Source organism: Mustelus asterias, chromosome 3, assembly GCF_964213995.1.
Source record: "Mustelus asterias chromosome 3, sMusAst1.hap1.1, whole genome shotgun sequence".
NCBI classification, from domain to species: Eukaryota; Metazoa; Chordata; class Chondrichthyes; order Carcharhiniformes; family Triakidae; genus Mustelus; species Mustelus asterias.
Window position 1 is genome coordinate 139,753,095 of NC_135803.1, and position 22,935 is coordinate 139,776,029.

At 42.7% G+C, this 22,935-nt stretch overlaps 1 protein-coding gene across 4 annotated transcripts in view; it reads right to left on the minus strand.

Annotated features, from left to right (window-relative positions):
* iars1 (isoleucyl-tRNA synthetase 1) overlaps window positions 1–22,935 on the minus strand; it is a 212,938-nt gene that overhangs the window by 83,555 nt on the left and 106,448 nt on the right. For all 4 annotated transcript variants that reach the window (XM_078209748.1, XM_078209749.1, XM_078209750.1 and 1 more), the window contains exons 16-20: window positions 18,206–18,400; window positions 8,405–8,491; window positions 6,674–6,757; window positions 3,034–3,178; window positions 2,588–2,708 (exon numbers count right to left, since the gene is read on the minus strand). In XM_078209748.1, the coding sequence (XP_078065874.1) occupies window positions 2,588–2,708; window positions 3,034–3,178; window positions 6,674–6,757; window positions 8,405–8,491; window positions 18,206–18,400 (632 nt within the window). The remainder of the gene's footprint in view (window positions 1–2,587; window positions 2,709–3,033; window positions 3,179–6,673; window positions 6,758–8,404; window positions 8,492–18,205; window positions 18,401–22,935) is intronic.

A 22,935-nucleotide genomic window follows, 5' to 3' on the forward strand; every position in this document is an offset into this window, starting at 1 on the left:
GGAGCAGAACATGCAATAGACGAGTGTTGGGAGAGTCAAGGGCACAGCCAAGGACAGTGGACTGAACAATGTTATAGAGGTGTGAGACCATGAAGAAAACTGGCGAGGCCGAAGATGTTTTTGAGTTCAATATATTTGATACTGGAATGACTTTAAGTGTGATAATGTTCAGGAGGTAATGAAAAGTTCTGGATGACGTGTTTGTGCATGGTAGAGCTCAGTAAGCCAAATTAATAGTTTAGGTAAAAAAGTTAAACCTATTGGTAATAATTGCACAATATATGAGTTTCAACAGCACAGGAGGGGAGGTAGGTGTGAAGACATGAATGGAAATAGTTCCATTGGTGGATTGAATAGAATGATCAAAGCTCCTTTCATGACCAAGAAGCCAAGGGGCACGCAATACTTGAATATGAGAGGAGGTAGGAGGTTGAAGGGATGATCAGGGACTATTTTTATTGCACCATGTCAAAGGCAGCATTCAATCAGACTTCTGCTTTAGCTCAGTTAGATGTTGTGGCAGAAATAGGGTAGGTCAAATAAAAGACAGTTCCAAGGGCAGTGGATAGATTTCCTCAAGGATAAGGTTGTTTCACATTTATTTAGAAATGGCCATTTGGAAATCAATATCACCCTTTATTGTGCAATATAAATGCAAGACAAGCTTCATTGCATGTTACAAAGTAACACATCTCAGGACACCCCAAAACATTTACAGCTAGTGATGTACTTTTGAAGTGAAATTGTAGTGTGGGAAATGCAGCAGCCACTTTTTTGCACTGTAAGGTCCCACAAACAACAAAGTGATAATGACCAGATAATCTGTTTTTTGCGATACCTATTAAAGGATAAGTATTGGCCAGGACACAAGGGAAGAGTTCCCTTGTTCTTCTTTGAAATAGTTGTATGGATTTTTTTTCTGTTCACTTGTCATGAACCACGCTGATGTTACCTATGAGGGTGTCCCAACATGAAACACCGGTTCATAGTGGTGTATAGCTTTTTTGTAACCCAGTGAGGAACTAGTCCAGTCATTGTATAAACAACTATTAAAGAATATTTATTAAAAGAAAAGAAAAATACAAAACGAAAAGGACTACAATACTCTAAGATACTTAAGTACATGAATAGCTAAACACAACACACAGTTTATGCTGAAATTATCCCTTGTTCCAAAATATATCTATGATGTTTCAATGAACTCACTAAGACTTCTCTTTCCCAAACCACATCCAAATTAAATAACTCTAAGTCAAATCCGTGATGGTTCCACACACAACAGGGCTGATGATCAAATCTGGGAACTTATTTTCCTGGGCCAGCAAAGATATTTAAACTATAGAAACATAGAAATTAGAAGCAGGAGTAGGCCATTCAGCCCTTCGAGTCTGCTCCACCATTCATCTTGATTATGGTTGATCATTGAATTCAATATCCTGATCCCCCCCTTTCCCCCATATCCCTTGATCCTTTTAGCCCCAAGAGCTATAATTTAGCCTCAAGAACTATAAACTGCCTTTACGTAGGTTTTCCTGCAATGCCTTGGCTCCAAGACTTGGATTCAACACCGTAGCATCTCTGAGAAGTAAAAGATGTTACAGGATCTCCTGGCTGTGAGTTACGGACTGGCTTCGGCTATAAGGTGCGGACTGAACTCTCTGCTTCTGTAACAGTTATACTGTTTCCCCTTTTGTTATTTTGTTACTTGAAAGTCAGCTGTCTACATATCTCCAATGTTTTCCTTTTGTGGAGCTTAGTATAGCCCTGAATCATCCAGTCACTTAGGTACACTGTTTCTGCTTGCGGAACTTAATATTTCTATAGCAGTCATCTAAGTAATCTGTTTTGACTCCTGCAGCAATTCACACCTGATCATGTTTAGATGCTCTCATGCCTTTGGAATGCAATAATCACTTTTAGAGGCTTGCCTGCCCATGGAAATGCTGGTTGTTACTGAAAATTAGCAGATTTCTATCTTTCAGACCTTCTTAAATTCTTGTTACTGTTGTTATATGGATTTCTACTTTTCAGGCCTTTTTAAATTCTTGCTACTGTTGCTGCTAGGCAAAACCCTGACACACTTGAGAGAGCAGATAAGGTCTTGGTTTAATGGCTCATTCAAAAGGTGACACCTCCAACAACATAGCATTCCCTCAGTACTGCACTAGAATGTCAAACTTGATTTTTGAGCTCAAGTCCCTGGAGTCGGACTTGAACCCACAACCTTCTGCAGATACAAGAGTGCTACCAACTGAACCATGGCTGACATGTAGGACAATTTAAAATCACAATCACAAAGGAAAAACACAGGATTTAGCAAAAACTACAGAGACATGAATTTAGTTGAGGATTTATTCTTATTCTTTTTTTAAAAAAAAGTAAATATGGACCTGGGCTTATTATGCAAGTTGGATGAAATCAATGATCTTTTTTGCGCCTTAATTGAGGTTCAAATTATTGAACATAGATTGTAAAAAGTAAATTATGAACCCTGTACAAAATACCCTGAGAAAGAATACGGAAGAAAACCAAAAGATAGTTATGGGATTCTAATTTTTTTAAACTACATTTTCATGTTTATAATTACCTTCCATTTCTGCTTTGAAAAACTGAATGAGAGATTGTGTAAATGAAAGTATCCACTTATCCATAATGTTGTCACTGTCCTCAACCATGCTTTCATTGAAAAGGAACTGGATACCCTCTTCCTGGAATGAGAAATGTAGCAGTGATTTAAAAATAACTGAACTGTTGTCAGTAGACTTTACGCTGTACTTTAACTTTTTAATATTTAAAGCTATAAATTCTGACCTTAAGCTAATATTTTAATCTATATACTTTCATGCAAGTGTAATGAAACAAACCAACAATTCAGCAAATGTCAAGATTGCTATGTATACAACAGGTGCCGGAGTGTGGCGACGCGGGGATTTTCACAGTAACTTCATTGCAGTGTTAATGTAAGCCTACTTGTGACACTAATAATAAATAAGTGAACAATTTGTAGAATTTCACATAGATGTATTCCTGTACCTTGTGCAATCTCTGAACGTTCTGAATAAGAAATCTATATGCATTGTACCAAGGCAAGAAAACATCCTTCAGAACGTCTCGCACTCCTTCTTCCTTAAAACGCAAATTTTCTGCTCTCACAACAGGGGAATTAATAAGGTACAGCCTAAAATAGAACATTTACGTGGTTTATCAAAAATGTTATTACATAGTCAAAGGCTGAATTAAAATAACATCCATACTAACTTTGCTGCAAAATCCGGCAAATATTTAAAAGTCGTCAAATGAAATACAAATACTATTTCAAGATAATTTCAGAACTTCAAGTAGTAATCTGCAACTCCCCTTTATATGAATTAAAATAATGAGAAACTAATGATATTTGTATTAAAGATGCCCGTCTTCAAAATAGTCCGGTAATAATATTGACGTTCAGATCACTAATATAAATATCAATTGCTAAACAATTAAGATAAACAAGTCCAATTTAATAATCTTAACATGACTGTAATTCATTTCAATCAAACAAGCCGTTAAGCCAAAGTTGTTGGCTGTTCAACAGAATTCATCATTTTACAAAAAAACAACACTCAATCAAAGAAGTATATTTCACATTTAGGCACATGATGTCATGTTCTATTAGGATTTCAATCACAGATTTTCAGTTTAATCGTGTTTAACATACTTTACCTTCTGGGTTACTTCAAACTTTAACATAACATGACAGAATATATCCATGTAAAACGTATATGCAGTGTTTTTATAAATTCAATGTTTTTAATCGGACAATTGCTGAAATTAGTTTTCTATAGACTATTATCCATGCAAACATTTATTCTCAAAAAACTGGTGTCAATAAATATCAAACAAAATACACACAAATTAGGTTGGTGAATGTTTTGAAGTCACATTATGATGAAGCGTTTCAAATCGACCAGGATATTTTTCACTGTGACATGACAGATTTTTAAGAGTATTGAAATGAGGTAGCTTGTTCAGTTATGCAATTTACTCTTATTACAAATGAGGCAACTCTGCAAATGGCTTCAACATGAACTGGTCACATCATGCACATTGACACAAGGGGATCCACTAACCAAATGCAATAAATTGCAAACAAAAGATACAAGCTTAGTCTCTGCCCATCATCGTAACTTTGACTTCTCAACATAATGTGAACTTCAGCAACATACACGAGAATACCAGGCAACTGAACTAGAGAGTTGGAATAATATCTACACTTCGACACAGTATTCTCAGTGATGAGGAAACACCAAATGGATTAAAACATTTAACATCTTTAAGAAGTTAGGGAAATTTTATATAAAGCACAATTGGTTAAAACATAGGTGTGTTTACGTTGTGACAATACTGTGCCTTTAAGAAATACAATAGTCATGTTTCGTGTGCAGGATCTATTTTAGTAGTTTGTTTTATTATCAATGCTGTTTTGTCTGCGTCTGGCAGCCCTGCATTGTTACTGCAGTATAATTGTTCCTAATTATTAGTGTGTTTGTTTTAATCTGAACTAACGCTATTTCGCGGTTTTTAGTGTTTTCCCCTGAGGTTTTGCAGAGTAGGACTTGATTAGGTTGATTGACAGGTTAAAGTCATATGACTGGATGGAGCTAGGCTTACACAGAGAAATCACGCTCAGATGCTTTTTGGGGAGCTGTAGAAAGAAGACGTAGCTCTGAGTCTCTGAAGTCTAAAGACTGACATCTGCCAGAGACTAGGGGCCCGATTTTACCAAAACTTGGCGCCCGAAATCACGGTAAAGTTGGGCCTCGGGCCTATACCGCGATCTGCACCCGATTCCGAGCAGATCGCGGCTTTACCGACACCCAATTCGGGCACGGGTCCGGTCTGCACCAGAATTGGGCGGCCCAATGATTTAAATGCATTTGCGTGCATTTAAATCGACTTAATGAACTGCACGCCCAACCCTACCGCCAAATCCCACTTTACCGTCTTCTGGTCCGATGCGGATCCGCGCTCTCATCGACTTGCCGAATAAAAATCCGAAGTTACCACTGCAGCCTCCGAAGAGCGGGGTCAGAGACTGCAATGGCTCTCTGGCCCAGCTCCTCCTCTGGGGCAGGGGGGAGGGGAGGAGAGGAGGTGTGACCGATCATCCCCTCGGGGGAGGTGGGGGGGTGTGACCGATCATTCCGGGGGGGGGGGGGGGGAGAGTGACAGAAGAGGGGGTGTGACTGATCATCCCCTTGGGGGGGGGGGGGGGGGGTGGGGGGCGGGTGTCACCAGTCATCCCCTGGGGGGGGGGGGCGCTGCCACTCTGCGGCCGATCGGTGGGGAGGGAGCAGGCAGGGGGCTCTGCTGCCACTCTGCGGCCGATCCCTCCTCCCCACCGGAGGAACGAATCCCTCCTCTCCAGAGTGGCCGCATACTTCAAACACCACGACTGTCATTATTCACCTCAGCGGAACCCCCTGCCCCCCCACCCCCAGGGGAAGATACGCCACACAGCCTCTCCTCCCACCTCCCCCCTCCCCCCCACGATGGTCTGGATCAGAGAGCCGCTCTCTCTGCTTTTTTCTTTCGCGCCCGGGCGCGCTGCTTCAGATTTTTTTCAAACTGCGCATGCGCAGTTCAGAGCTCCGATCGTTCTGGCAGCGCTAAGCCCCGCCCACAGCGCGAATCGGACCGGAGCCGGCAAAACACGTATGGGCGCGCTGCAAAGAGGATTCCGGGCTCGGGTCCGTATTACACCCGGATACTGCCCTTCGGCTCCGATTGGTAAAATCGGGCCCTAGGTTTATTTTGCTGACGTTCTGTTGTTAAGGGTATTTCGTTCTCTGGAAACTGCTGTTTGGATCTCTATCCCAGAGTTGTTCAAAGGCTGGAAATCCAGCATCTACATGAGCATATTAGTTTTTGATGCTAACTGGTTCTGAAGAAGGGATTGATGTCTATGGGATGCTGCTTACAATTGGAACTTCAGAGACAGCTAACTGTTAAGAATTATAACTTGTCATGTTTAAGTATTTAAATTGGTAAAAGTTGTGTTAATTATTTTTGCTATATTCTAACTGTGTTCTTAAATAAAGTTTGTTTTGATAAAAGCTTCCTAGTGGGTCAATTGAATCATGCCTAGAGCGAAATACCTTATGCTCACCCTAATGCCAAAATCAAAAGTAAAAGTTGGGATCTAGGCTAACTTCATTATATACCTTGGAGTTTCTAATCTAGTCCTTAACAATAGGGATAACAATACTATAGGGATGTAGGAATCTGTTCTAAACTTTGAGTGCCATTTTGAAGTAGGTTAATGGACAAGGAGAAACAAGAAGAATATTATAAATATGATAAACTCATTATCTAGACAAACTTGATTACTCTGAATCTCTCTCATTAGCCTTGATACAGTCTAACTGATCTACTGTTACTTAACTCATTAATGCTCCATTTCTGCTTTCAGCAAACCTCAATTTATCTTCAGCATCTCATATCACTTGAATAAATGTATATAAGAACATTGAGTCACTGAATGAGAAAAGCCGAATGTCCTGATAGCCATACGATACAACAATAGTGGAACTGCTGACGAAGTGAATCACTCATTTGCTGAAGTTAACCGGTCGACATTTTTTGAAATCATCATTAAAAACCAAGTACGCCCCCATTAAAATTTATATCTTACCTCAGTGCATCTGCACCATAGCTGCTCACAATATTCATCGGATCTGGGTAATTCTTTTTACGTTTGCTCATTTTCTGACCATCACTAAATGAAGATGAAAACAGAAATATGGTTCACTGTTTACATACTAGAAATTACATACTTTTTTAAAAACTGAAAATGATGAAATGTTACAATTTCACAAATAATTTATCCATAATAAATTATTTATTTCAAGTTTGGCTTTCATTAAGGCTGCTGTATCTTCCTAATTCTAATTCTGACATAATCATATCAATGGTGAACACCACTTCACTATGTCTTAATCTATTAGCATCAAATATCCAAACCTATTTTTGTCTTTGGTAAAATAAATTTTCTTTGGCAAAATTCTTCCTTTGGGCCTTAAATGTAAAATCAGAAGCTTGGATTTCAGGAATTGGTCCACAAGTGCCAGCTTCCCTTCTTATCTTTAAATCTATCTTTATTTCCAAAGTCTGAATTACTAAAATAAAATGCCACGCTAGAAAAGCCTCTGTAGATAGACTTCCATTCTCTGCAGTCCAACTTCCTCCATATCCTCAGAAAACAGAACGTTCATGGAAGCCTTGAGAGCGTGTCCAATTGCAGAAAATGAATGTGGGGGGTGAAGACCATTTCCTTTAACTTCCAGGTACAGCAAAATGCACAGAAACTTGCCAAAAATGTTGCCCACAATTTGTTCAACTCTGAACATATTCAATTCCTCTCAGATAAACACTAGTCTCAATTGCACAGTTGACATATATTCTAGTCCTACCATGCCTCCACCTTCTGAACAATTCTGTCCGGTAAGTTACTAAATTTGACTATCTTACCCTTGCAATTATCGTGAGCATCTCATAGAATCATAGAAACCCCACAGTGCAGAAAGAGGCCATTTGTCCCATCGAGTCTGCACCAATCACAATCCCACCCAGGCCCTACCCCCATATCCCTACATATTTACCTGCTAATCCCTCTAACCTACGCATCTTAGGACACTAAGGGGCAATTTTAGCATGGCCAATCAACCTAACCCGCACATCTTTGGACTGTGGGAGGAAACCGGAGCACCTGGAGGAAACCCACGCAGACACTAGGAGAATGTGCAAACTCCAAGCCGGGAATCGAACCCAGGTCCCTGGAGCTGTGAAGCAGCAGTGCTAACCACTTTATCTACTTTAAAATATGTAGCTTCAATTAGTTCTGCAACTCTGAATGTTCTCACTGTGAAACAGTGCAAGACCATTGCTTCCCATAGCTTGGCACAAATTTGAAAATTTGAATAGCTAATACCTGGAAAATGTTTGGAACTGGGCAAACTCCAAGCTGTTTTAGCCTTTTTAACCTAACATCACACTCCACTGGACCCTCACCCCACAGGTACCTCCAAACATGAAGAAAGCTGACCAAACAGAGAAAAGATGGGAAAATTAGAGTACATCTGTCATAATCATCAACTCCTGTAGTGCTCCTCCCAGAACACAATAGCTCCTCAAGAAAATTAATTATAATTTATAGTAAGGTTTAAGCTAAAAGTTTGATCACTTGATGATGAGTTTCCAATGACTATAACATCCAAAACCGGATGAATCCAGAAACTTCATGAAAAACATATTCTAATTATACATGACAGTCCTGCTCCGAGCATGTACTATGAATTTTAATAATGTTTAAAATTTAAATACAATTTTAATGGTTATTGATGCACAAATATTAAAAATGTCCTACCTTGCCAGTACCAAGCCATTTACAATTACATTTCTGAACGGTGGCTTGCCAAACAGGGCAGTAGACAGTACCAGTAGGGTATAAAACCTAAGGAAACAGTTTAAACATTTAGAAAACCCTGAGTATTTTCTATCACATCAATGGTCTCTTATTCAAAGAACTTCAGTGCCATTTTAACTTGTATCCTATAATGCAATAATATACAAAATTATTATTTTTTTATTTTTTTTAAAACTCAGAACATAAATAGAAGCAGGAATAGACCATTTGGCCTTCAAGGTCCTCCGTCATTCAATAGGATCTCTTACCCACTCTTCCAAGCTATCCCCATGTCTCTTAATTCCCTTACAATTCAAAAATCTATCGATCTTTATCCTGAATATATTCAATGACTCAATATTCTCAGCTCTCTAGGGTAGAGAATTCCAAAGATCTACAATGCTTTAAGAAATGTTGCCACTTAAATGGTTGACCCCATGTTCTGAGACAGTTATCTCCAGTGCTCGATTCCCCAGCCAAAGGAAAAACCCTACCAGCATTGTTCCTATCAAATCATTTTAAGAATGTTATACATCTCAATGAGACCATTTCTCATTCTTCTAAATTTCTGAGAATATAATCCCAATCTATTCAATGTCTTGACATAGAACAATCCCCTCATCCCACAAATCAGTCTAGTGAACTTTCTCTTTCTACCTTTTGAATACCATCTCCTTTCATTGTTTGCACCACTTGGTAGATAACAAGACAATATCCAAGTAAAAGGATTAAACCACCAGGAAAGACCAAATAGGATGGGGCTTTTTTAAATGAAAACATTGAAGGGTATTGAATAGATCTTTAAAACTACAAAGGAGCTGGATGGAGAGGGTAGATGTAGAGCAAGGTGGGTTTCCACTTGCAAGAGGGTCAAAATTTTGAGGACTTATAAGATAAAATATAAGTCACTATTAAACCCAAAAATGAATTTAGGATAAACTTTATTACAAACAGGATATCTGTTGCTATTTGAGACAAGTAGCATCGATGTATTTAAGGCACAACGAGATAAGTACTTGAGGAAGAAAGGAGTAGGCTATTCACGTAGGGTTAGACAAAATAAAGAGTGAAGAAGTTGATGTGGAGAATAAACACCAACAAGAACAAGTTGTCACCACAGTTAACTCTCCTGCCAGTTGAAATACTCCAGCACCACCACTAGCACGAGGACGTTACTACAGCACAAATATATTCTGGCAGCTTCCATTATAAATGTGCACATTGAAAATAAAATGGAAATATGAAGGGATAATCTATGATCTTAACTCGGGGATTGAATTATCCTTACACACCCCAGTCCAATTATCTTGATCATTAGGGATGCAGAGGTGGCCATAGACAGAAGCTTTAGGAATACAGTTACTCCGAGGAATGAAAACAGATGGGTGATGGTGAGAGGGGCTGGGAGGAAGCAGTCCATGCAGGGATCCCCTGTGGTCGTTCCCCTTAGCAACAAGTATTCCGCTTTGGATACGGTTGAGGGGGATGACATACCAGTGGTGAGCTGCAGTGAGAGGATCTCCAGCACTGTGTCCGTCTCTGTGGCTCGGGAGGGTAAGGGGCAGAGCGGGAGGGCAATAGTTATTGGGGACTCGTTAGTTAGAGGGATAGATAGGAGGTTCTGTGGCAGCAAAAGAGACTCACGGATGGTATGTTGCCTACCGGATGCCAAGGTCCGTGACGTCTCAGACCGTGTTTTCCGGATTCTGAAGGGGGAGGGGAAACAGTCACAAGTCGTGGTACACATTGGTACCAATGACATAGGTAAGAGAAGGGACGGGGATTTAAAGCAGGAATTTCCGGAGCTGGGCTGGAAGCTGAGAGCCAAGACAAAACATGTGGTCATCTCTGGTACGTTGCCGGTGCCACGTGATAGCGAGTTGAGGAACAGGGAGAGAGTGCAGTTAAACATGTGGTTGCAGGGATGGTGTAGGAGGGAGGGTTTCAGATACGTGGATAATTGGAACACATTCTGGGGAAGGTGGGACCTGTACAAACAGGACGGGGTGCACCTGAACCAGAGGGGCACCAATATCCGAGGAGGGAAATTTGTTACGGCCCTTCAGGGGGGTTTAAACTAATTTGTCAGGGGAGTGGGAAAAGGAGTTGTAGTCCAGAAGTCAATGAGGGTGGTGAGGTATTGGGGAAGGTATCAGGGTCAAGGGTGGGTACCAGTAGACAGGAAGGTGGGTTGAAGTGTGTCTACTTCAATGCAAGGAGCATCCGGAACAAGGTAGATGAACTTGGGGCGTGGATTGGTACTTGGGACTACGATGTTGTGGCCATTACGGAGACGTGGGTAGAACAAGGACAGGAATGGTTGTTGGACGTTCCGGGGTATAGATGTTTCACTAAGTGTAGGGAAGCTGGTAAAAGAGGTGGAGGAGTGGCATTGTTAATCAAGGATAGTTTAACAGCTGCGGAAAGGCACTTCGAGGGGGATCTGCACACTGGGGTAATATGGGCTGAGGTTAGAAATAGGAAAGGAGCGGTCACGCTGTTAGGAGTTTACTATAGGCCCCCAAATAGTAATAGAGATGTGGAGGAAGAAATTGCTAAGCAGATTATGGATATGTGTGGGGTGGAGATGCCGGCGTTGGACTGGGGTAAACACAGTAAGAAGTTTAACAACACCAGGTTAAAGTCCAACAGGTTTATTTGGTAGCAAAAGCCACACAAGCTTTCGGAGCTCTTAGCCCCTTCTTCAGGTGAGTGGGAATTCTGTTCACAAACAGAGCTTATAAAGACACAGACTCAATTTACATGAATAATGGTTGGAATGCAAATACTTACAACTAATCAAGTCTTTAAGAGACGAAACAATGTGAGTGGAGAGAGCATCAAGACAGGCTAAAAAGGTGTGTATTGTCTCCAGACAAGACAGCCAGTGAAACTCTGCAGGTCCACGCAACTGTGGGAGTTACAAATAGTGTGACATGAACCCAATATCCCGGTTGAGGCCGTCCTCGTGTGTGCGGAACTTGGCTATCAGTTTCTGCTCAGCGACTCTGCGCTGTCGTGTGTCGCGAAGGCCGCCTTGGAGAACGCTTACCCGAATATCAGAGGCCGAATGCCCGTGACCGCTGAAGTGCTCCCCAACAGGAAGAGAACAGTCTTGCCTGGTGATTGTCGAGCGGTGTTCATTCACCCGTTGTCGTAGCGTCTGCATGGTTTCCCCAATGTACCATGCCTCGGGACATCCTTTCTTGCAGCGTATCAGGTAGACAACGTTGGCCGAGTTGCAAGAGTAGGTACCGTGTACCTGGTGGATGGTGTTCTCACGTGAGATGATGGCATCCGTGTCGATGATCCGGCACGTCTTGCAGAGGTTGCTGTGGCAGGGTTGTGTGGTGTCATGGTCACTGTTCTCCTGAAGGCTGGGTAGTTTGCTGCGGACAATGGTCTGTTTGAGGTTGTGCGGTTGTTTGAAGGCAAGAAGTGGGGGTGTGGGGATGGCCTTGGCGAGATGTTCGTCTTCATCAATGACATGTTGAAGGCTCCGGAGGAGATGCCGTAGCTTCTCCGCTCCGGGGAAGTACTGGACAACGAAGGGTACTCTGTCCACTGTGTCCCGTGTTTGTCTTCTGAGGAGGTCGGTGCGGTTTTTCGCTGTGGCGCGTTGGAACTGTTGATCAATGAGTCTAGCGCCATATCCTGTTCTTATGAGGGCATCTTTCAGCGTCTGGAGGTGTCTGTTGCGATCCTCCTCATCCGAGCAGATGAGGAGGATCGCAACAGACACCTCCAGACGCTGAAAGATGCCCTCATAAGAACAGGATATGGCGCTAGACTCATTGATCAACAGTTCCAACGCGCCACAGCGAAAAACCACACCGACCTCCTCAGAAGACAAACACGGGACACAGTGGACAGAGTACCCTTCGTTGTCCAGTACTTCCCCGGAGCGGAGAAGCTACGGCATCTCCTCCGGAGCTTTAAAACATGTCATTGATGAAGACGAACATCTCGCCAAGGCCATCCCCATACCCCCACTTCTTGCCTTCAAACAACCGCACAACCTCAAACAGACCATTGTCCGCAGCAAACTACCCAGCCTTCAGGAGAACAGTGACCATGACACCACACAACCCTGCCACAGCAACCTCTGCAAGACGTGCCAGATCATCGACACAGATGTCATCATCTCACGTGAGAACACCATCCACCAGGTACACGGTACATACTCTTGCAATTCGGCCAACGTTGGTCTACCTGATACGCTGCAAGAAAGGATGTCCCGAGGCATGGTACATTGGGGAAACTATGCAGACGCTGCGACAACGGATGAATGAACACCGCTCGACAATCACCAGGCAAGACTGTTCTCTTCCTGTTGGGGAGCACTTCAGCGGTCACGGCCATTCGGCCTCTGATATTCGGGTAAGCGTTCTCCAAGGCGGCCTTCGCGACACACGACAGCGCAGAGTCGCTGAGCAGAAACTGATAGCCAAGTTCCGCACACACGAGGACGGCCTCAACCGGGATATTGGGTTCATGTCACACTATTTGTAACTCCCACAGTTGCGTGGACCTGCAGAGTTTCACTGGCTGTCTTGTCTGGAGACAATACACATCTTTTTAGCCTGTCTTGATGCTCTCTCCACTCACATTGTTTCGTCTCTTAAAGACTTGATTAGTTGTAAGTATTTGCATTCCAACCATTATTCATGTAAATTGAGTCTGTGTCTTTATAAGCTCTGTTTGTGAACAGAATTCCCACTCACCTGAAGAAGGGGCTAAGAGCTCCGAAAGCTTGTGTGGCTTTTGCTACCAAATAAACCTGTTGGACTTTAACCTGGTGTTGTTAAACTTCTTACTACGTGTGGGGTCACAGGGTGGTTGTCATGGGGGACTTTAATTTTCCAAATATTGATTGGAACCTTTGTAGGTCAAATAGTTTGGATGGGGCAGTTTTTGTGCAGGAGGGTTTCCTGACATAATATGTGGATAGGCCGACAAGAGGTGAGGCCACATTGGATTTGGTACTGGGAAATGAACCGGGCCAAGTGTTAGATTTGGTTGTGGGAGAGCACTTTGGAGATAGTGACCACAATTCGGTGTCTTTTGTTATTGCAATGGAGAGGGATAGGGCCGTACGGCAGGGCAAGGTTTACAATTGGGGGAGAGGTAATTATGATGCGATTAGGCAAGAATTAGGGGGCATAAGTTGGGAACAGAAACTGTCAGAGAAAGGAACTAATGAAAAGTGGAACTTTTTCAAGGAACAAATACTGGATGTCCTTGATAGGTATGTCCCTGTCAGGCAGGGAGGAAATGGCCGAGTGAGGGAACCAAGGTTCACGAAAGAGGTGGAATGTCTTGTGAAAAGGAAGAGGGAAGCTTATGTAGGGATGAGGAAACAAGGTTCAGATGGCTCGATTGAGGGTTACAAGTTAGCAAGGAATGAGCTGAAAAAGGGGCTTAGGAGAGCTAGGAGGGGACACGAGAAGTCCTTGGCGGGTCGGATCAACGAAAACCCCAAGGCTTTTTACTCTTATGTGAGGAATAAAAGAATGACCAGGGTAAGGTTAGGGCCGGTCAAGGACAGTAGTGGGAACTTGTGTATGGAGTCAGTAGAGATAGGCGAGGTGATGAATGAATACTTTTCTTCAGTGTTCACCAAGGAGAGGGGCCATGTTTTTGAGGAAGAGAAGGTGTTACAGGCTAATAGGCTGGAGGAAATAGATGTTCGGAGGGAGGATGTCCTGGCAGTTTTGAATAAACTGAAGGTCGATAAGTCCCCTGGGCCTGATGAAATGTATCCTAGGATTCTTTGGGAGGCAAGGGATGAGATTGCAGAGCCTTTGGCTTTGATCTTTGGGTCCTCGCTGTCCACGGGGATGGTGCCAGAGGACTGGAGAATGGCGAATGTTGTTCCTCTGTTTAAGAAAAGGAATAGAAATGACCCTGGTAAATATAGACCAGCTAGTCTTTCTTCGGTGGTTGGTAAATTGATGGAAAAGGTCCTTAGAGATGGGATTTACGACCATTTAGAAAGATGCGGATTAATCCGGGATAGTCAGCACGGATTCGTGAAGGGCAAGTCGTGCCTCACAAATCTGATAGAATTTTTTGAGGAGGTAACTAAGTGTGTTGATGAAGGTAGGGCAGTTGATGTCATATACATGGATTTTAGTAAGGCGTTTGATAAGGTCCCCCATGGTCGGCTTATGATGAAAGTGAGGAGGTGTGGGATAGAGGGAAAATTGGCCGATTGGATAGGTAACTGGCTGTCTGATCGAAGACAGAGGGTGGTGGTCGATGGAAAATTTTCGGATTGGAGGCAGGTTGCGAGCGGAGTGCCGCAGGGATCAGTGCTTGGTCCTCTGCTCTTTGTGATTTTTATTAATGACTTAGAGGAGGGGGCTGAAGGGTGGATCAGTAAATTTGCTGATGACACCAAGATTGTTGGAGTAGTGGATGAGGTGGAGGGCTATTGTGGGCTGCAAAGAGACATAGATAGGATGCAAAGCTGGGCTGAAAAATGGCAAATGGAGTTTAACCCTGATAAATGTGAGGTGATTCATTTTGGTAGGACTAATTTAAATGTGGATTACAGGGTCAAAGGTAGGGTTCTGAAGACTGTGGAGGAACAGAGAGATCTTGGGGTCCATATCCACAGATCTCTAAAGGTTGCCACTCAAGTGGATAGAGCTGTGAAGAAGGCCTATAGTGTGTTAGCTTTTATTAACAGGGGGTTGGAGTTTAAGAGCCATGGGGTTATGCTGCAACTGTACAAGACCTTGGTGAGACCACATTTGGAATATTGTGTGCAGTTCTGGTCACCTCACTATAAGAAGGATGTGGAAGCGCTGGAAAGAGTGCAGAGGAGATTTACTAGGATGCTGCCTGGTTTGGAGGGTAGGTCTTATGAGGAAAGGTTGAGGGAGTTAGGGCTGTTCCCTCTGGAGCGGGGGAGGCTGAGGGGAGACTTAATAGAGGTTTATAAAATGATGAAGGGGATAGATAGAGTGAACGTTCAAAGACTATTTCCTCGGGTGGATGGAGCTATTACAAGGGGCATAACTATAGGGTTCGTGGTGGGAGATACAGGAAGGATATCAGAGGTAGGTTATTTATGCAGAGAGTGGTTGGGGTGTGGAATGGACTGCCTGCAGTGATAGTGGAGTCAGACACTTTAGGAACATTTAAGCGGTTATTGGATAGGCACATGGAGCACACCAGGATGATAAGGAGTGGGATAGCTTGATCTTGGTTTCAGATAAAGCTCGGCACAACATCGTGGGCCGAAGGGCCTGTTCTGTGCTGTACTGTTCTATGTTCTATGTTCTATCTTCTGGACCTGTTTCACTTCAAAACTACACTTGGTCTTGAATCCCAGTGTGCAATGTCACAAGAGATTGACTACTTATTAATGAACACACATATTACATATAGTTAGAAATAAAAAACATCCTACAGAAGGATGTAATTTTACTCAAAAGCACGGACTTAAAAAAAACTGCAAAGACAACAATGAGAAGAGGAAGGAGATGGAGGAAAATAATCTGCTAAGAAATTAGAGGTATAAACATTTTAACCATGGACAATGCTGCTTATTTTCTCAGCAGTTCATTAAATGAAGGAAATGCACTCAATCGCCTATTAAACGTTTATCTGACCAATATTTTTCTTTTGTTACGAATGCTGAACTTCACAAATTTGTTATGTTTTGAAAATCTCCTTTAATTTTAGGTGAAAGAATGTTCTGGAAAGTGGGTGATGAGATCATACTAAATACCTTCACTCAGGCACAGGCCCATGCAATCTGCTGGCCATGGGAGAGGAACTCAAACAGAAATATCAAGTGACAGTTCTCATATCTTTCCAGTGACTCACAGTAAAGGGACAGCTGCTTTGTGCGGCTCAGAGAGAGAGACAAAGCAACCACGGCTGTGTGGGAAAGCAAAATAGTTACTGCTGTGAAGAACAGAGAAGGACTGTTTTGCGTTAGTAACCCAGCAGGATGCTTGTGAGAGTTCAATTGCTGCTCGAAAGGAAGAGGAAATTTAAGGGACAAAGCATTGTTGAGGTGGGCCTTGCTGGTGAAAGTCGGATCTGGAAAGCTAGACTGAGTGGAATGACTTCTGAAGGACATTGAAAGGTATCGATTGAGCACGGCAGGGAGATATGGCATGCTGGAGAGCTGGGAGTGATTTTGGACTTGTTCTTCTAATATCACACACCTGTCAGAAGTGCAGCATACAAGATAAAGGACATTTTGATCATGTTAGGTGAATTAGTTGCTGTTACGTTTGAGATTTTAGTTTGTTAGAGTAAAAAAGTCTTCAAACTTGAAATCTTGTCCTTTGGTAATTGCTATCAATCAATTGCTGGAAATTCACCTCTTTTTAAAAGTTATTGGCCTCCACGAGGATCGTAAAACTTTGCAAACTGCAATATCTTCAGAGGCAAAAAAACATTTGGTGAGAGTGTCCAGAATCAGGGGTCACAGTCTGAGGATTCGGGTAGACCATTTAGGATGGAGATGAGGAGACATTTCTTCACCCAAAGAGTGGTGAGCCTGCGGAATTCATTACCACAGGAAGTAGTTGATGCCAAAACATTGAATGTATTCAAGAGGTGGCTGGATATAGCACTTGGGGTGAATGGGATCAAAGGTTATGGGGAGAAAGCAGGATTAGGCTGTTGAGTTGGACGATTAGCCATGATCGTGATAAAGGACGCAGCAGGTTCAATGGGCCAGATGGCCTCCTCCTGCTCCTATATTTCACCAATCACTATAGTCAGCTGTTGAGTCTGACGAAAAGAGAATGTTAAACAGAAATTCTAAAGAATGCCTCCTCAGTTACATAAAATTATTTTTTTTCTGAACTATAGCTGTTTGAACTCAAAATATAGGATTTAGAACATAGAACATAGAAGAACATAGAAAAGCTACAGCACAAACAGGCCCTTCGGCCCACAAGTTGCGCCGAACATGTCCCTACCTACTAGGCTTACCTATAACCCTCTATCTTACTAACTTCCATGAATTTATCCAAAAGTCTCTTAAAAGACCCTATCGAATCCACCTCCACCACCACTACCAGCAGCCGATTCCACGCACCCACCACCCTCCGAGTGAAAAACTTACCCCTAACATCTCCTCTGTACTTACTCCCCAGCACCCTAAACCTGTGACCTCTTGTGGCAACCATTACAGCCCTGGGTAAAAGCCTCTGAGAATCCACTCTATCAATACCCCTCAACATCTTATACACTTTATTGCACATCTTGTTCAAGTTCAGTCTTCAAATCATATTGCGCAACTGTTTAATGTTTTTCACATTGCTTGGGCAGTCTCAGATTCAATTTATTTTCCAGTGGGACTAAGTTCACATTAAGCAAACTAAAGTTTCACATTATTTGTAAAATCTCATTTGGAGACGATAAGGTAGCTGAAGGGAAAAATCAAAATATCCACATAGGCACAATAAAAAATGCTGATGCAAGACTTGGTTGGGTGAAGACATAATGTTATGACAGTATAGGAGGAACTTAACTAAGCCTTACTTGACCTGGAAATGTGTTGTGCAGAAACTACTCTCAGGAAGAGAAAAATATTTGATTTTCTCTTAAGAATGATTCTATAAGTCATTAAATCTTAAATCTGAGAAAACAACTTCAGTGAATCATCCGTTTCAATCCATTGTTGTACCTATGTTCATCTGTCAAACGCTATGAATACCATAACAAGTTTAAGGAATTAATCATTAGATCAGGCAATAAAATTGCTGCATCAGAAATAACTTCTTTTACCATCCTCTTGTTTGGTCAATTCCCTCAGCAATGAAGTCTGCTGGGAAGCTGTCTTCAAATTCTCTTCTGTTTTCAAAGGGATAGTGAACTTGAGCATATGGCATGCTTCCACTTTCAAACCAGCAATCAAAGACCTCAGAAACTCGTCTTAGTACACCTTTTCCACAGTGTGATGGGATTGTGATGTGGTCCACACTGGAACAGAAAAAAATAATGACCAATGCATCAATCAGAAGGAAGGAAAAGGCAAGTAACAATCAGTAATATATTCCACTTTGCAAGAAGCACATTAATGATCACATCATCGTACATTTTACATGACAACAGTGACTGTACTTTGAAAGTGCTTCATTGTCTGCAAAGCATTTTGGGATATCCTTGAAGTCAATACGGTTTTCTTATACAAATAATTTCCCCCTATTTCTGAAGATACAGAAATGTGATAAGATACAGTTCTACAAATGCCAACAGACCTTTATTATCTTTGCCCAAGTAGCCATTCTTTATGCATGAACAGACAGTGAACTTTCAGCTGGTTATTTAAAAGATAGCAGCACAGAAAATTCTACTGCTAACCTTACTCAATATTCACGTCAATGTTTTCCAACAGGGATCAAAACTGTGAATTTTCAATGCTTTTTCATGCTCCCTTGCAGAGGAACATTTAGATCTATTATACTGCCCAAATGTTGCCCTTGTCATGGCCTCCTGCAATGTTCCTGTGAAGCCCAATGCAAGCTGGAGGACTTGCACCTCATCTTCTGATTAGGCATTTTACAGCCTTCTGGATTCAACACTGAGTTCTACAACTTCAGACTGGTTACTCTCTCCTCCTTCTTGACCCCCCTTTTAAATTCAAATCTTTTGACCTAACACACCACTCCCTCCTCCACAAGGCCATCTGTTCACAAGTTTTGTTTACACACAGCACTGACCTCTGTTCTGCTATTAACACATTCTTTATGCCATTATTAGCATCTTCTTCAGTTCTTAACACTGCCCAAAATATCTTGGTCCAATCTCCCCTGCTCTCACCTGTCCCCAGCCATCTATTTTGCTCCACCCCTTCTCAGACATGATAAAATATCGCATTCCTCTCTTTCTTTAGCTCTGAAGAGGAGTCATACAGATTCAAAACGTTAACTCTATTTCTTTCTCACTAGATGCTGCCAGGTCTGCTGAGTTTTTCTTGCATGTTCTGTTTTTATTTCAGATTTCCAACATCCACAGCATTTTGCTTTAAGATTTTTAGTCTACAACTTATTCATGAAACTGTATTTTGTGTGCTTTCACCGCTTCCATTTTCAACTAGAGAAAATGTCGAACATGCACTAGGAAGGTATATTATTTCATGATAGTTTAACATACACAAATACTTAATCATAATATGAGCAAGATATTATCTAAATGCCTGGTGGCCACAACTTTAGCATCTGTTTTGTGTACCAGACCATCTCCCATGGCATTGCACATGGGAAATGAAAGTCTCGGCTGGGATGCACTGGTGTAATTTAGCCCCCTTTTAAAGCCATACTTTCCTCCTTGTTAATATATTGCCAGTATGATTTCCTACATTCAGATGTTGAGCAATAACTGCTTACGTAAAAATAGGGAGTATGGACAACTGTGGAGGATTTGTTGTGAGACTTCAGGTGGACATAGAACATAGAAAAGCTACAGCACAATACAGGCCCTTCAGCCCACAAAGTTGTGCAGAACATGCCCCTACCTTAGCGATTACTAGGCTTACCTATAACCCTCTAGAAAGTCATAGAAACCCTACAGTGCAGAAGGAGGCCATTCGGCCCATCGAGTCTGCACCGACCACAATCCCACCCAGGCCCTACCCCCACATATTTTACCCACTAATCCCTCTAACCTACGCATTTTAGGATTCTAAGGGGCAATTTTTAACCTGGCCAATCAACCTAACCTACACATCTTTGGACTGTGGGAGGAAACTGGAGCACCCGGAGGAAACTTACGCAGACACGAGGAGAATGTGCAAACTCCACACAGACAGTGACCCGAGCCGGGAATCGAACCCGGGACCCTGGAGCTGTGAAGCAGCAGTGCTAACCACTGTGCTACCGTGCCGCCTCTATCTTACCAAGTTCCATGTACTTATCTAAAAGTCTCTCAAAAGACCCTATCGAATCCGCCTCCACCACCGTTGCTGGCAGCCCATTCCACGCACCCACCACCCTCCGAGTGAAAAACTTATCCCTGACATCTCCTCTGTACCTACTCCCCAGCACCTTAAACCTGTGTCCACTTAATGGCAACCATTTCAGCCCTGGGAAAAAGCCTCTGACTATCCACTCGATCAATACCTCTCAACATCTTATACACCTCTATCAGGTCACCCCTCATCCTTCGTCTCTCCAAGGAGAAAAGGCCGAGCTCACTCAACCTATCCTCATAAGGCATGCTCCCCAACCCAGGCAACATCCTTGTAAATCTCTTCTGCACCCTTTCTATGGCTTCCACATCCTTCCTGTAATGAGGCAACCAGAGCTGAGCACAATACTCCAAGTGTGGTCTGACCAGGGTCTTATATAGCTGCAACATTATCTCACGACTCCTAAACTCAATTCCTCGATTGATGAAGGCCAGTACACCATACGCCTTCTTAACCACAGCCTCAACCTGCACAGCTGCTTTGAGCGTCCTATGAACTCGGACCCCAAGATCCTTCTGATCTTCCACTCTGCCAAGAGTCCTACCATTATTATATTCTGCCATCCTATTTGACCTGCCAAAATGAACCACCTCACACTTATCTGGGTTGAACTCCATCTGCCACTTCTCCGCCCAGTCTTGCATCCTATTAATGTCTCGCTGCAACTTCTGACATCCCTCCACACTATCCACAACACCTCCAACCTTTGTGTCATCAGCAAACTTACCAACCCATCCCTCCACTTCCTCATCCAGGTCATTTATAAAAATCACAAAGAGTAAGGGTCCCAGAACAGATCCCTGGGGCACACCACTGGTGACCAACCTCCATTCAGAATATGACCCATCTATAACCACTCTTTGCCTTCTGTGGGCAAGCCAGTTCTGGATCCACAAAGCAATGTCCCCATGGATCTCTGCCCCCTCACTTTCTCAATAAGCCTTGCATTATCAAATGCCTTGCTGAAGTCCATATATACTACATCTACTGCTCTTCTTTCATCAATGTGTTTAGTCACATCCTCAAAAAATTCAATCAGGCTCATAAAGCATGATCTGCCTTTGACAAAGCCATGCTGACTATTCTTAATCATATTGTAGCCCTCCAAATGTTCATAAATCCTGCCCGTCAGGATCTTCTCCATCAACTTACCAACCACTGAGGTTAGACTACTGGTCTATAATTTCCAGGGCTATTTCTACTCCTTTTCTTGAATAAAGGAACAACATCCGCAATCCTCCAATCCTCCGGAACCTCTCCCATCTCCATCGATGATGCAAAGATCATTGCCAGAGGCTCAGCAATCTCCTCCCTCGCCTCCCACAGTGGCCTGGGGTACATATCATCCGGTCCCGGCGACTTATCGAACTTGATGCTTTTCAAAAGCTCCAACACATCCTCTTTCTTAATATCTACATGCTCAAGCTTTTCAGTCCGCTGCAAGTCTGCACCACAACCACCAAGATCCTTTTCCATAATGAATACTTTACTTCAGTATTCACTAAGTACCTCTGCTATTTCTTCCGGTTCCATACAAACTTTCCCACTGTCACACTTGATAGTTCCTATTCTTTCACGTCTTATCCTCTTGCTCTTCACATACTTGTAAAATGCCTTGGGGTTTTCCTTAATCCTGCCTGTCAATGCCTTCTAATGACCCCTTCTGGCTCTCCTAATTTCCTTTTCAAGATCCTTCCTATTAGCCGTATACTCTTCAAGAGCTCTAACACTACCTAGCTCCCTGAACCTTTTGTAAGCTTTTCTTTTCTTCTTGACTCGCTTCATTACAGCCTTTGTACACCACGGTTCCTGTAACCTACCATAACTTCCCTGTCTCATTGGAACGTTGCTATGCAGAACTCCAGACAAATATTCCCTGAAAATTTGCCACATTTCTCCCGTACATTTCCCTGAGAAAACCTCTTTCCAATTTAAGCCTCCAATTTCCCACCTGATAGCCTCATAATTCCCCTTACTCCAACTAACTTTTCTAACTTGTCTGATCCTATCTCTCTCCAATGCTATTGTAAAGGAGATAGAATTATGATCACTATCTCCAAAATGCTCTCCCACTGAGAGATCTGACACCTGACCAGGTTCATTTCCCAATATCAAATCAAGTACAGCCTCTCCTCTTGTAGGCTTATCTACATACTGTGTCAAGAAACCCTCCTGAACACACTTAACAAACTCCTCCCCATCTACACCCCTTACTCTAGGGAGATTCCAATCAATATTTGGGAAATTAAAGTCTCCCATCACGACAACTCTGTTATTATTACACCTTTCCAGGATCTGTTTCCCTATCTGCTCCTCAACATCCCTGTTACTATTGGGCGGCCTATAGAAAACACCCAGTAAAGTTATTGACCCCTTCCTGTTCCTAACCTCCACCCACAGAGACTCCGTAGACAATCCCTCCATGGTGTCCATCTTTTCTGCAGCCGTGACACTATCTCTGATCAACAGTGCCACTCCCCCACCTCTTTTGCCTCCCTCCCTGTCCCTTCTGAAACATCTGAAACCCAGCACTTGAAGTAACCAGTCC